We start from the raw sequence: 12,806 nt of genomic DNA, 5'->3' as shown, positions 1-12,806 counted from the left end.
AAAGTGTATGTTCTAGGTGCATGTGTGCATCATCCACAGAACCTACTGGAAGCACCTAGTGCCCCCCTACCTGCAGTTGTTTGATGGTGTCCCCTCCCTTGCCGATGACCAGGCCCACTTTGCTGGCAGGGATTAGGATCTCCTGGATGGCGCTGTTGCCGTCCATCTCACTGTGAAAGCCTGGGCCATTTCGACACCGGTCCACGATCTGGCTCAGCAGCCTCTTGGCCTGCCTGGTGGGAGAGCGGCACACTCCACTGTCACGCCTTTGTTCATGATCAGCCAAACCATGCACGCAAATTATACACAGTGGGTTTCTCCATTCGCAAAAACAAGATATTGAATCGTGTCAAGAAGTGATGGTTGAGGGGGTACCTCAACATTAATCTGGAAGTGATGGTTGAGGGGGTACCTCAACATTAATCTGGTGATGGTGATTATGGTCGAGTTGAGGGCGCCACGTTGCTGATAGAAATGTATTGTCCGTCAAGTAGAATAATCATGTTAACTCTACACACAACATTTCTATCTGATCACTATACATAACTTTGGTTGCAAGACCCTGGGAGAATCTCAATTGCATACTCCCTGCCTCCTTCTCAAACCCCATTAGAGGAGAAAGTCAGAGGGGAGGGACCTCAGGCGTTCTCATCCAATGGGTTTTGAGTAGGAGGCGAGGAGAATGCTATTGAGATTCTTCCCGAGAGGAATGTAGTGCGACTTACTCAATGTTCTCTGGGCTTCCAGTTAGGGTGCAGGGCCTGTCCATCATGCCTCCGCTCTCTGTTACACAACACACGCTCCATTAACCAGACACACATGCACCCGCACATACATTGGTCTTTCTATAAATAAAAATGGGGCCAATGTGACATTGGGATCAACATTTCAAAAATACAATATTTTTTATTTAGTTCCACGTGTACAAACATCAGCCTAGGACTATAAATATCCTTTAAAATAGCAGTTGTAAGACAAATGTTGTCATTTCATAACTTGATCATATTGTGAATAAGCCCACTAGGCTACTATGTCATTTGTTGTCAATCTAATATCCAGAATAATAGAAAGGAATATAGCGTTAGGCGTTGCAATTAGTCCATCCTACACTAATGAACACAGTAGAGGCATACACATATCCTGAGTGGCGCAGCGGTCTAAGGCACTGCATCTCAGTGCTAGATGTGTCACTACAGACCCTGGTCTGATTCCAGGCTGCATCACACCCGGCCGTGATTGGGAGTGCCATAGGGCGGCGCACAATTGGCCCAGCGTCGTCCATGTTAGGGTTTGGCCAGGGTAGGTCGTCATTGTAAATAAGAATTTGTTCGTAACTGACTTGCCTAGTAAAAAAATAAAAAAAATTAAAAGGTTAAATAAAAAATATGAAAACATGAAGCTTTCTGTTAAATCTAATGAGACACTGATGTAAATCAAGCAGACAACAGATGATCAACATCAATTTGCTATGGAAATTCGAACCATCGAGATAACAATCAGACACCAAAACATTCTGGACATTACTTGCGAACACTGTTTATGCTGCACTTAGGCACAACAGCTGTTTGTCACTTGAGTGCCATTCAGAAAAAAAGTTTCCTGAATCAGCTGTGTGAAAATATTACAATGCAACTAAACTGCTGGACATCCAATGCGCATTCAAGTATTATAGATTTTGGTTTTAAGTATGAGTTAGAATCTGTCGATTTTGCCATGACATACATTTTGGATTTGTGTGTCCATGAAAACGGTTTTCAAGCCGTAACATATGACAACGCTAAATGTTACATACACTGAATAAAAATATGAACTCAACATGTAAAGTGTTGGTCCCATGTTTCATGAGCTGAAATGCACACAAAAACCTACTCAAATTTTGTGCCCAAATTTGTTTACATCCCTGTTAGTTAACATTTCTCCTTTGGCAAGATAATCCATCCACCTGACAGGCAGCTGATTAAACAGCTGATATCAAGCAGCATGATCATTAAACAGGTGCACCTTGTACTGGGGACAATAAAAGTCCACTAAAATGTGCCTTTTTGTCACAACGCCACAAACTTCTCAAGTTGATTGTGCGTGCAATTGGCATGTTGACTGCAAAAATGTCCACCAGAGCTGTTGCCAGAGAATTGAATGTTAATTTCTCTACCATAAGCCACCACCGTCATTTTAGAGAATTTGTCAAGACGTCCAACCGGCCTCATAAGCACAGATCACGTGAACCACGCCAACCCAGGACCTCCACCTGCAGGATCGCCTGAGAGCAGCCACTCAGACAGCTGAAGAAACCAAGTATTTCTGTCTGTAATAAAGCCCATTTGTGTGGAAAAACATTCTAATTGGCTGGGCCTATGCCCTCCCCAGTTGGTGGGCCTATGCCCTCCCAGGTCCACCCATGGCTCCACCCCTGCCCAGTCATGTGAAATCCATAGATTAGGACAATTATTTCATTTCAATTGACTGGTTTCCTTATATGAACTGTAACTCAGTAAAATCGTTGAAATAGTTGCATTTATATTTTTGTTCAGTAACGTTAGTACATTTCCGAGACGGCCACACAAAAAGACTGTTCGAAAGCTAAATCCAGGATTCTTACCAGGTTCAAATTCAATGTAATTTAACTGACAAATAATTCATATATAAAACGACAAACACTGCCATAACTGCAAGGTAAGAAAAGTGGTGTTGTCACAGGATTTGGGCAAATCCATCAAGATACCAACCATGAGAAACGTTTAAATCAACTCATGAAATTTACAAAGAAAATTGGCAGATAATCATCAATGACTTATCAACAGCTGTAACAAGATGTCCACCGCAGGAAATCCTCACTGGTACCCTAGTTTATTGAAAGACCTGTTTACACAAACTCCAACCTAAGTGCTACCTTATTATTTATTAAATGTTTATGAAGTCACATGGTAATTACACATCAAGGAATTCATGGTTGTATGTTTGGGATTTGACAAGGCTTGAGTTTCTCTAAGCTGAACCTGTTAAGCAGGATATTTCATGATTAAGCCTTGTACTCAGGGTGTGTTTCTGGGCATCACCGATCAGAGGAAAGACCCAACAGGCTACTCAGTCAAGTACCGACACGACTGACTACAGTATAATGGGGCAGTGCCTCTAGGCAGAACTTACCTGCAGCAATCTGGATCTTGCAGCCTGACTCTAACTGAATTCTCGTGATCTGCTCTCCTCCTCTTCCAATGACTGAGTGTGGGTGAGAGGGGAATTACAAAAGGTCAATATCCCAGCCCAAGTTAGTTTAAACGGACACCAAACAGTAACTATAAGTACTATAAGTTGGAGTAAACCAATAGCTTTTGTTATCAACTGCCTAAAAGCGTCACTTACTGAATCCAACCATCTTATCAGGCACTTTGAAGTCTTCTGTCATAATAGCCCTGCAAGAGACAAAAACAATCAATGACAAAACGGTAAATATCTGCTGTGATGCATGGCCTCATTACAAATGATAGGACAGTCTCATACTCATGAAAGCCTGAAGGGATAGTTCACCCCCAAAAACAAAGATCCATCTTGTTAGATGGTGCCCATATTCCCCATTCAATTGGATTGAGGCCTGCAGATCTCAACACAACATGGACTGTGCTCGACTTAGGATCACTTTTGAGGCATGAAACCCTCTGACAAACCTTAAATGGGGAGAGCTACCTCTTAAATGAATGTCATTCTGTGGCAAGTCTGGTGACAAGACAAACCACAGAGCTGCATGCAGAACACATAGGCCAAGACATTGGCCTATCTGAGACTTGTTACTGGATACACTGGCAGTAGTGAGGTTGACAGCTTGCTTGAGCTACTGTTAATCAACACACACACACACACACACACACACACACACACACACACACACACACACACAAATAGACATTTGAGAAGATAAGGCTCACCTTTGATGTACCATTCCACCTAGCTGGTTACCTACTGAGAAACAACAAGGGAGAATAGAGAGGGGAAGAGAAAGGGGGAAAACAATAGACAGGTTAGCTATTGTTAACAATAGCCTCAAAGGGGCAGAAGGCCATGTGCTATGGTTCTGGATAGCCAGAATCAATGACAAGAAACTGCCATGTGGTGACTCGTAAGTGGCTCGTTTGATCTTGTTCTTCATACTATGTCTTGTTTTGAGGTGTATTGACTGATATCACGTTTATGCTAATATCACAAACATTTGCTAGCTAACAACAACTGTAATGATGTATTTGAGACAATTGCTTATTGTGCAACTTAATTTATGTGTTCTATAAACATTGGACTAAATATAGTTTACATGACATCACCAATCTAAGCCAACCAAGTGTGTTTTGTCACAGTTGCGCACGCATCGGTTTTGTTGCTAAACAACCAACCCGTCTATTAGACTGAAACAAAACTAACTTCAAATCATTGTAAAACTGAATAAAACAAGGTAAAAAAACTAATTGTTTCTGCTGAACTGAGGAGTGACAGGGTGGATTGGATGGAAACAGATGGTTCAAAGCAAAGTTTATTTGTCACGTGCGCCGAATACAACAGGTATAGACCTTAGTGAAATGCTTACTTAAAGGCTCTAACCAATAGTGCGAAAAAAAGGTGTGTGTATAGGTAAGTAAAGAAATAAAACAGTAAAAAGACATTTGAAAATAAAAGTAGCGAGGCTATATACAGACACCGGTTAGTCAGGCTGATTGAGGTAGTATGTACATGTAGGTATGGTTAAAGTGACTATGTATATATGATGAACAGAGAGTAGCAGTAGCGTAAGAGAGGGGTTGGCGGGTGGTGGGACACAATGCAGATAGCCCGGTAAGCCAATGTGCGGGAGCACTGGTTGGTCGGGCCAATTGAGGTAGTATGTACATGAATGTATAGTTAAAGTGACTATGCATATATGATAAACAGAGAGTAGCAGCAGCGTAAAAGAGGGGTTGGGGGGGCACACAATGCAAATAGTCCGGGTAACCATTTGGTTACCTGTTCAGGAGTCTTATGGATTGGGGGTAAAAACTGTTGAGAAGCCTTTTTATCCTCTGCCAATCCAGTAGTTATTAGGAAAAAATCTATACTGTTACATACCGCCAAATTATTTTGGACAATATTATAAATCGATACTTTGACTCCAAGTATTGATTTGTAAAAATACAAATGATGTTGTTTGGTAGCGTTAGCTAGTGCTAGACAGCTGTACCTGCACCACAACTCTGGTATTTCTCACCTTATCCTCCACCTTTTCAAACAGTGAGTCAACATGTTTTCAGCACTTTTATTTTCATGTTCTCATGCTCTCTCGTCACTCTGCAGCAGACATGCAGGAAGCAATGTTTGGAACATCAAATCTGAAATCTCAATTCATATAGAATCATATCGTATCTGCACCCAAGTATGGTGATTATATTACTATGGCATTGGTTATATCGTATCGCGAGGTCCCAGGCAATTTCCACTCACACAATCCAGTGTGCCAGTGTCAACACACAGCAGGGGGGTGCACTGCTATGGAAATGAGGTGTGTATGGGTGTCGTTCAGAGAGGTAGTACCTGGGTCAATGGTTATCGACCCAGACTTGCATATTGACAGGTCGCAATAAGCAGTGGGCTTAAAGGGTCACTGAAGGATATGGAGCTACTGACGTTACACCATAAACTCATATCTAGGTTCACTAAAGCTTACGTCGTTTGCACATATTTGGTTGTTGGAAATGCAACGAGGTAAAGAAATGGAATGCCTTAGCCCGCAGAGCCGACCCGCTTGCATGCTTAAAGCTGCACCAGGGTCGGACAGCATCCCTGTAGATTAAGACACCGCGGGGCCGGCGCGAGATATAGCTTGAGGAAAGTATCCCAATCCAGGGACGAGAAATGCGTTGTACTTCGAATTGTCCCATTATCCAAACGGTTACACCGAAAAGATTGAACAACTGCTAGTTTTCTGAGCCATATCTCGCGCTGGCTCTGTGGGGTCTTAAACTACACAGGAATGCTGTCCGACCATAGTGCAGCTGTAAGCAAATGGGTCGGATCTGCTAGCTAAGCCTAAATGGTACTTGTACAATTAAACAAATGACAAGTAATGACCTAACAGGGATGACAGATATAATATTTATTCAGTGTAACAGACAACTGTTACATTTCATATTGTGTAACCTTGAGAAACAAAAAAGCAGTGTTGAAAACAAGTGAGATAGCAAGCCAAACCTCCACAAGAATGGCACAACTTATTCAGGTATGAATTCGAGGCTAAAATATACCACACCATGACAAGATAAGAGGACAATAACTGACTGGAGTTTCCACTTCATGGACATGAAATTGCTCACATCTGCATTTTGGGTGCATACGTGTAGCCACACGTATCATTCCACCATTCTGAAAAGCACCACCCTTATGGGGTAACTACAATTTCAGACACCTAACTGAAAATGCAGATGGCATAAAATGCAATTGCATATATTCTGGTTAAATTTCTAGTTTGCCAGGTTTCAAACGGCGAGAGCAAACAGAATTTAGCTGAATTGTGAACCGAGGGCATCAAAGCAAAAATGCATATTAAACTTTGATTACGTTGACTCTTGTGACTATCAGACAAGACCTCTCTTATCCCCTTACTTCATTAGACCAAGCCATTTCCTATTCTATAACATCCTGATTTCAAATGCTCAGACAGAACTGCTTGCTCTGGGAGAGGCTGGAGTTAAGTCATGAGTAAAGCCTTACATAAGGTTTAGCTGCCGTATGCTGCTCCTGCTTTAACTGGGCCTGTAAGGGAATTTTCCACAAGGCTTTTATCCCCATGAACTGGTCTCATCTTATTCCATGTAATTCCTTCAAAGGGGCTAGACTGCTGCAGCCCATTTGCTGAACTGATTCTACAGCAAGATGGGGCAAAAACACTAACACCTCGGGAAATTACAATTCCTATAACCAATGCCATAGTAATAGAGGCACGAACCTGAAGCCAATGCAGCAAGATCATTAATGGGCTCACTCGATAAATGAAATCCAGTTATCAGTTGTGCTATCTACGCAAATGTTTTAATCGGTCAATAATGACAACAGTTACAAAAAGGAATTGGTTTATAAATAGCAACAAGCGAAATAAGCTCAATCAGCATTATCCACATTTATAGAAGCACGGTTCCTTTTTCTCTACTTGGTGGACTTTGCCTCTAAGCATAAACCTTTCACTTGCTGCTGCTGCAATAGGCCTTTTTTCTCCCTGACAGCTTTGGAGGCATGTAACCTGTAGCTCGTGACTTCTCACACAACCAGTGTCAATCATATCTGTAGCAGCTAGATCATTGTACTGCTGGAGGAGGGAGGGTTGGAATGAGAAATCCCATCAATGGCCTCTGGGTATCTACTCCTTTTCTGACCTAACAGTAAATTTACTTTGTGGTGGAGGAGAGTAATCCTGCCCTGAAATAACACAGGACGAGGAGGAGAGCGCACTTCGACTGTTTGAAGCACTTCCTAATTCCAGGCTAGAGGTTACTCTTCCCAACTCCACATTCCCCCTCCCATTTGCCCAGGCCAGATCCTAGCCAGCCCACTGCTAGTACAATGCCATGTCATTCCTCAACAGCCGTGCTATCCAGAGGGCCCTTTGTTCAACATGAATACCGGCTAGCTGCTACACCTTCCAAACAGGCTAGGCTACATGACATTGAACATCCTTTGACACTTGTTAATGTATCTCACATTATGAAGTGCCGTCACTACTGATCTCTTGACATGGGTCGCTGGTTATCCAGGTAAGTTGGCTACACTATGGTCTCAAGACAACTGATATATGGACTGTATTTAAAAGGACCAAGGAGGACCAAGCAGTTAAGTAATAGTTTTGGTTGCAATGGCTTTCCTGACAGGGTTTGATTAAGCCAACAATATTTGTTAAGTGTTGTACTGCAGTCCTCATACATTATGGTAAGAGTGCATAAAACCTGACGGATATGCACAAGCATCCAAACACGCTCACACTCCGGTGCAACGCTCAGAGCTATTTACAGAGTACCCCGTTTAGTGTACTGTAACCGGGATAAGTGTTGGGGCTTATGTTTAGCAGAAAGATTGTTTAGTATGGAGGTGGACCACATGCATTGTGTATGACGGTATGTGAAGAGATCCACTACCGGCTTACCTCCATCATCCATTGAGCGCTTTTGGCCTCCGTAGCCGTAGAGAGAGGGGTCTAGGACTGGAGAGGAGTTGTTCATGTGGGGCATCTGGTCACCTCCCATCTTAGCTGCAATCTGAGGAGACAAGAGGGATGAGAAAGAGGGGGAGGGCTAGAATGAACAAACAGATAGCAACACAAACTAGTTATATTAAAAAAGGTTTTATTTGACCTTTAATGTCCAGTCATAGGTCAAACTATTACTCAAAACTAAGTACTACTTTTCATAGCAAACAAAACTTATTTCAGTAGTCAACATGGAGCTGTTTTTTACTCTCACAGCCCCGTACAACTGAATGCAATTGAAAGGCAGTAACTATCTTCTGAAACTAGCTACCAGACATGCACATTACAAAACACTGCCTGCATCACCTTGCCCCAAATTATCCACTTCCAACTCCAATTAACTGCATGTATTCTCTGGAGCTAGACATTCAAATCTAAATGCTGCACAAAAGCATTAAGGCCCGTTTCTCCTAAACCCCTCATCCGCAACCACATCTCTCCTTTCAAAAAGTATATCGTTTCAGAAAATTACACAAAATTGATGTAATTTCTGCTATATGAAAATACAATGTCTCCAATTAGAGGATGACAATTGGAGCCTTGCACCACCTTCAGGCGTCATTATCTACTTCAGAGTCGCCACACTGAGCTGCCTGCCTGCCGTGGAAGTGAGATAGTAGGAAGAGAAAAAATAAACTACCCTCCAACATGGCTCCTGATCCCAGTCAGAGCTGAACTGGGTAGGGGGCCGAGTGAGGGCTCCACCTCTGGCCTAGGGCCAAACCTTTCTGTGGAATGTTGGGGTTGGTATGTCAGCAATGTGAGCTGCACACAATAAATCAACTACCCGGGGAAAGACTCGGGCCTAGTAGTGTAGAACGAGGTAAACACGCAGAGTCCTCTCAGTACAACTGCTGCTGACTGTCAAGGGGGTTTGGGGCAGGCTAGGTCCATGAGGAAAGAAATGCCAGAGGATATTCTGTCGCTCAGGGAACATCCCCTCGAGTTGGGTGAGAGGCCTGTTTGCTCTGAAACTACCAGTCAAACACTTTATTTATTTCACCTTTATTTAACAAGGTAGGCAAGTTGAGAACAAGTTCTCATTTACAATTGCGACCTGGCCAAGATAAAGACAAGACCTAAGTTCCAAGGTGAAATTCACTCAATCTCTGCATACTACACTGTGGGGTTAATGTTAAGATTATTTTAGTGCATATATTTGTGTCAAAGAGATTGGAAGCTCATTGATGTCCTAGTAATTTTGATATTGCGATAGACAAATTAACTCTATTGTATTTTGTGTATTTTTTTCTATCACAGCAGACTTGTCCAACAAACATTCACATTAATATGCAGCTGAACATAAAGATGATATATATTTTTTTAAATTATTATTAACTTGGCAATCTAACCCTTTACACAAATAAATGGGTATGAGAGAGGCTAATATAAATATGGAGCTGAAACTTCAGGAGTACTTGAATTAAGAAGCAACGACAAGTATTTGCTTGATCAGAGAGATTAGCAACTTAACAGCAACACTGAATGCCAGCACTGTTTAGTCACAATACCAGATACCGATATATAGGGACTACAGATGATCTGTAAACATCCGCTGTTCCCAGAAAATATAACGTTCTAGGGCTGGGCTATTCTGGAGTGGAGTGCTCCTTGAAGGTAGCACTTCATAGAAACACTTGATATCTTTGGTCTCCATACTGGGGGGCTCCTGAGTGGCGCAGCGGTCTAAGGCACTGCATCTCAGTGCTAGAGGCGTCACTACAGACCCTGGTTCCATTCCAGGCTGTATCACAACCCGGCCATGATTGAGAGTCCCATAGGGTGGCGCACAATTGGCCCAGCATCGTCCTGATTAGAGTTTAGCCGGAGTAGGCCGTCATTGTAAATAAGAATTTGTTCTTAACTTGACTTGCCTAGTTAAATAAAAGGTTAAATTAAAAAATACAGGCAGGCAGTAAAAGGTTCAGTGTCTCTGGCCACTGGCTCAGTTCTATTATTTGCCCTACAGAGTTCATAAAAGCTAAATGGGCAAATGGCATGGCAGTCCAATTACTCTTCCAACTTCCAAGAAGCACAGACCTGGGACCTATAGGGAATCTGCAAGGGAAAGCTGGGTGCCACAGTTATCAGAGGAAAACAAACTGGACCCACAAGCCTGATGCATGAGTACAAGGCCACATGCCCTTGTAGCACCTGGGATAAGCACACAGCTGAGACAGAGTGGGGGGAGACACCCCAAAGGAATTATTAAATGGACACCAGTGCACCCAGATGTGCTTATGACATATACTCATGCCATATGCTCATCTAGGTTTATTCGCAGGAAAGCGTCTTTGCCTGTCAAGGAGAATATGTTTTGAATATCTAGGTTTGTGTCAGTTAAGGCAATGAAGACAAATAGTTGCGTTTGAAATATGCAGTTTGTTCCGCTCACTTTCATAGGGCCCGGGAAATATGACAAGATGAGAACAGGTGTGTTTTTGCCTTAGGTGTCAAGGCTTCACAAGAACTTGGCCCAGAATGCAGACACTGACTAGGAAGGAATGGGAAGCGGTGGCGCTTTAATTCACTGTGTGCAATAGCCTACTTCCTGAAATGATTGTTCAAGTTTCCTGAGATTACTATTTGAGTCTGTTGCTTGCATGCTACTGGCATTTTAAATGGAATAACTTGCAGTCGTGGTGTGGTTTGGTCAATTGTAATATTGTAGTCTACATATTATGGCCGTGTGAGGTTTACAGACCAATACATGATTTGATCAACTACATACAGTGCGTTTGGTCATAGGCCCAAATTAAATAACGCTAACTTTGAGATGTCAAGAAGTACCTAGTTCAACCAATGCATAAGTAACATTTAGGCTGCAACTCGTTAGCTAGCTAACTAGATAATGTTATATTGCTAGCTAATGGGCTTCCATCGCAAGACTGAGTATTAACATTAGCTAACCAGCTAGTTATTAGTGATTGATAAGGTCCAATTCAATTTTAGCTAGAGACGATATTATTAGGCAATGTAGTAGTTGGCTATCTATTCTAACACCCTGTTGCAAACCAGAAAAGTTCAGCGATAACATTTCCCAGTAAGCTAGGTGGCTAGCTAGCTAACATTCGTTATTGACTTTGCGATGCTAGTTTTCCGCGCATGTTCGCTAGTTAACTGGCTAGGCTTAGCTAACTTGTACAATCGAGGCTAGCTAGCTAGCATTACTAGTAGACTGAATCACTCGATAGTTTACATAACTGCTGAATTCTTAATGTTTAACATACAGTGGTGTAGTTAACTAGTAATTTATCCAGTGTATACTGGCGAGTGGTTACAAGCGAATTTAACACATAGTTGACGTTTTTCTGTTAGCAAGCTAACTTTTGACAGCGCGTGGCTGACATCAGCTGATATTTCTGGCTTTACCACGAAACTAGGCCACAATCATAGCTGGTATCGGCTAGTAGTGTGGTGGTAAAATAGCTAGTTAGCTAGTGGTGCTAACTAGCTTAAACTTCCGTGGCTTTACAACAGGTTGCAGTTTGTTGCTTATGCCTTGTTTTAAAGTTACTCTCACTTCAGTTTCATGCAAGTGGTTTCTTAGTTTCGTCAATCATGCTTTGCCTAATTCATTTGCTTGTTCTTTGACCTGACTGTTTATTGTTGGGCGTCTTTTGGCCCGCATTCTCTTAGCACTTGGACCTTGTGTAGCTAACTTCAGTTAGCCAACTAGACATACAAGAGTGTTTTTTTTTTTTTTTTTTTTTTTTTAGTAAAGAGGGGTCTGGTTATATACGCTGCTGGAAGAAAAAAAAGTGCACTCCTCCACCACGCCGAATGGTCTTGCTCGTTTCTCGTCTGAAATCATTCGGTTTCTCTTCGTCGGAATGAATTACCTGTCGGGCCCGGTGTAACGCGTCGGCGAAGCCATCTGCTTTCGTTCCAGGCTGAGCCACCGAGGCCTGTCCCTGTACCAGCTCCGCCATCATCATCATCCCTACAGCAGCTCTCAGCAACACACCAAAAAAAACTTCGGACTGGCGAGCAAATCAAGCAGCGCACGCACCGACCTTAGGAAGAGGAAGCTAAACCACCCCATCTACACGATACCGCGAGATTCAGAACTATTTGTTTTGGACAGCTGAATTTTCTTAAATCACGCGTTACTTGACAGCGTGACAATTTTAACCGGAAGAAGGACTGCTGGAAGTCAGAGGGTACAAAAATATATTTTGTGTGTCGTCACTAGTTACCACAGACACAAAGTCAGAAACCCCACTTATTTCTAAAATGGCCCTTCTGAAAAAGTGATTTTAAACCCTAACCTTAATCACACGGCTAACCTTATGCCTAACTCTAACCTTGAATTAAGACCAAACAGCAAAAACGAATTGCCATTACTTTTTACGAGATAGACAATTTAGACTTTGTGGTTGTGCTAATTAGTGGAAACATGGTTTGGTTGAGTGATTTTTATAGTGCTTGTTGAGCAATATGAAAATGTTTGATTACATGAGGCATTCGATGCGAATGTGTTTATATGTTTTGGAATACTCTTAGAAATGTTTTTAATAGTAAAATAAGTCGATGTGTGTCTTTAAAGACCCAG

General features: G+C 42.2%; 1 protein-coding gene across 12 annotated transcripts in view; it reads right to left on the bottom strand.

Annotated features, from left to right (window-relative positions):
- The window catches only part of LOC106566971 (far upstream element-binding protein 3), a 29,537-nt gene extending 17,224 nt beyond the window's left edge, over positions 1-12,313 (bottom strand). For 5 of the 12 annotated variants that reach the window (XM_045691256.2, XM_014135715.3, XM_014135696.3 and 2 more), the window contains exons 1-7: positions 12,094-12,310; positions 8,150-8,297; positions 3,924-3,957; positions 3,364-3,413; positions 3,148-3,219; positions 726-783; positions 71-233 (exon numbers count right to left, since the gene is read on the bottom strand). In XM_045691256.2, the coding sequence (XP_045547212.1) occupies positions 71-233; positions 726-783; positions 3,148-3,219; positions 3,364-3,413; positions 3,924-3,957; positions 8,150-8,297; positions 12,094-12,192 (624 nt within the window). In that variant the 5' untranslated portion in view covers positions 12,193-12,310. Of the gene's footprint in view, positions 1-70; positions 234-725; positions 784-3,147; positions 3,220-3,363; positions 3,414-3,923; positions 3,958-8,149; positions 8,298-12,093 lie in introns of all 12 variants that reach the window. The other 7 variants (XM_014135762.3, XM_014135751.3, XM_014135732.3 and 4 more) reach the window with 2 other exon arrangements.
- Positions 12,314-12,806: the final 493 nt, after the last annotated feature.

Source organism: Salmo salar, chromosome 01, assembly GCF_965601325.2.
Source record: "Salmo salar chromosome 01, fSalSal1, whole genome shotgun sequence".
Classification (NCBI taxonomy): Eukaryota; Metazoa; Chordata; class Actinopteri; order Salmoniformes; family Salmonidae; genus Salmo; species Salmo salar.
This window is presented reverse-complemented; position numbering and strand designations above follow the sequence as displayed.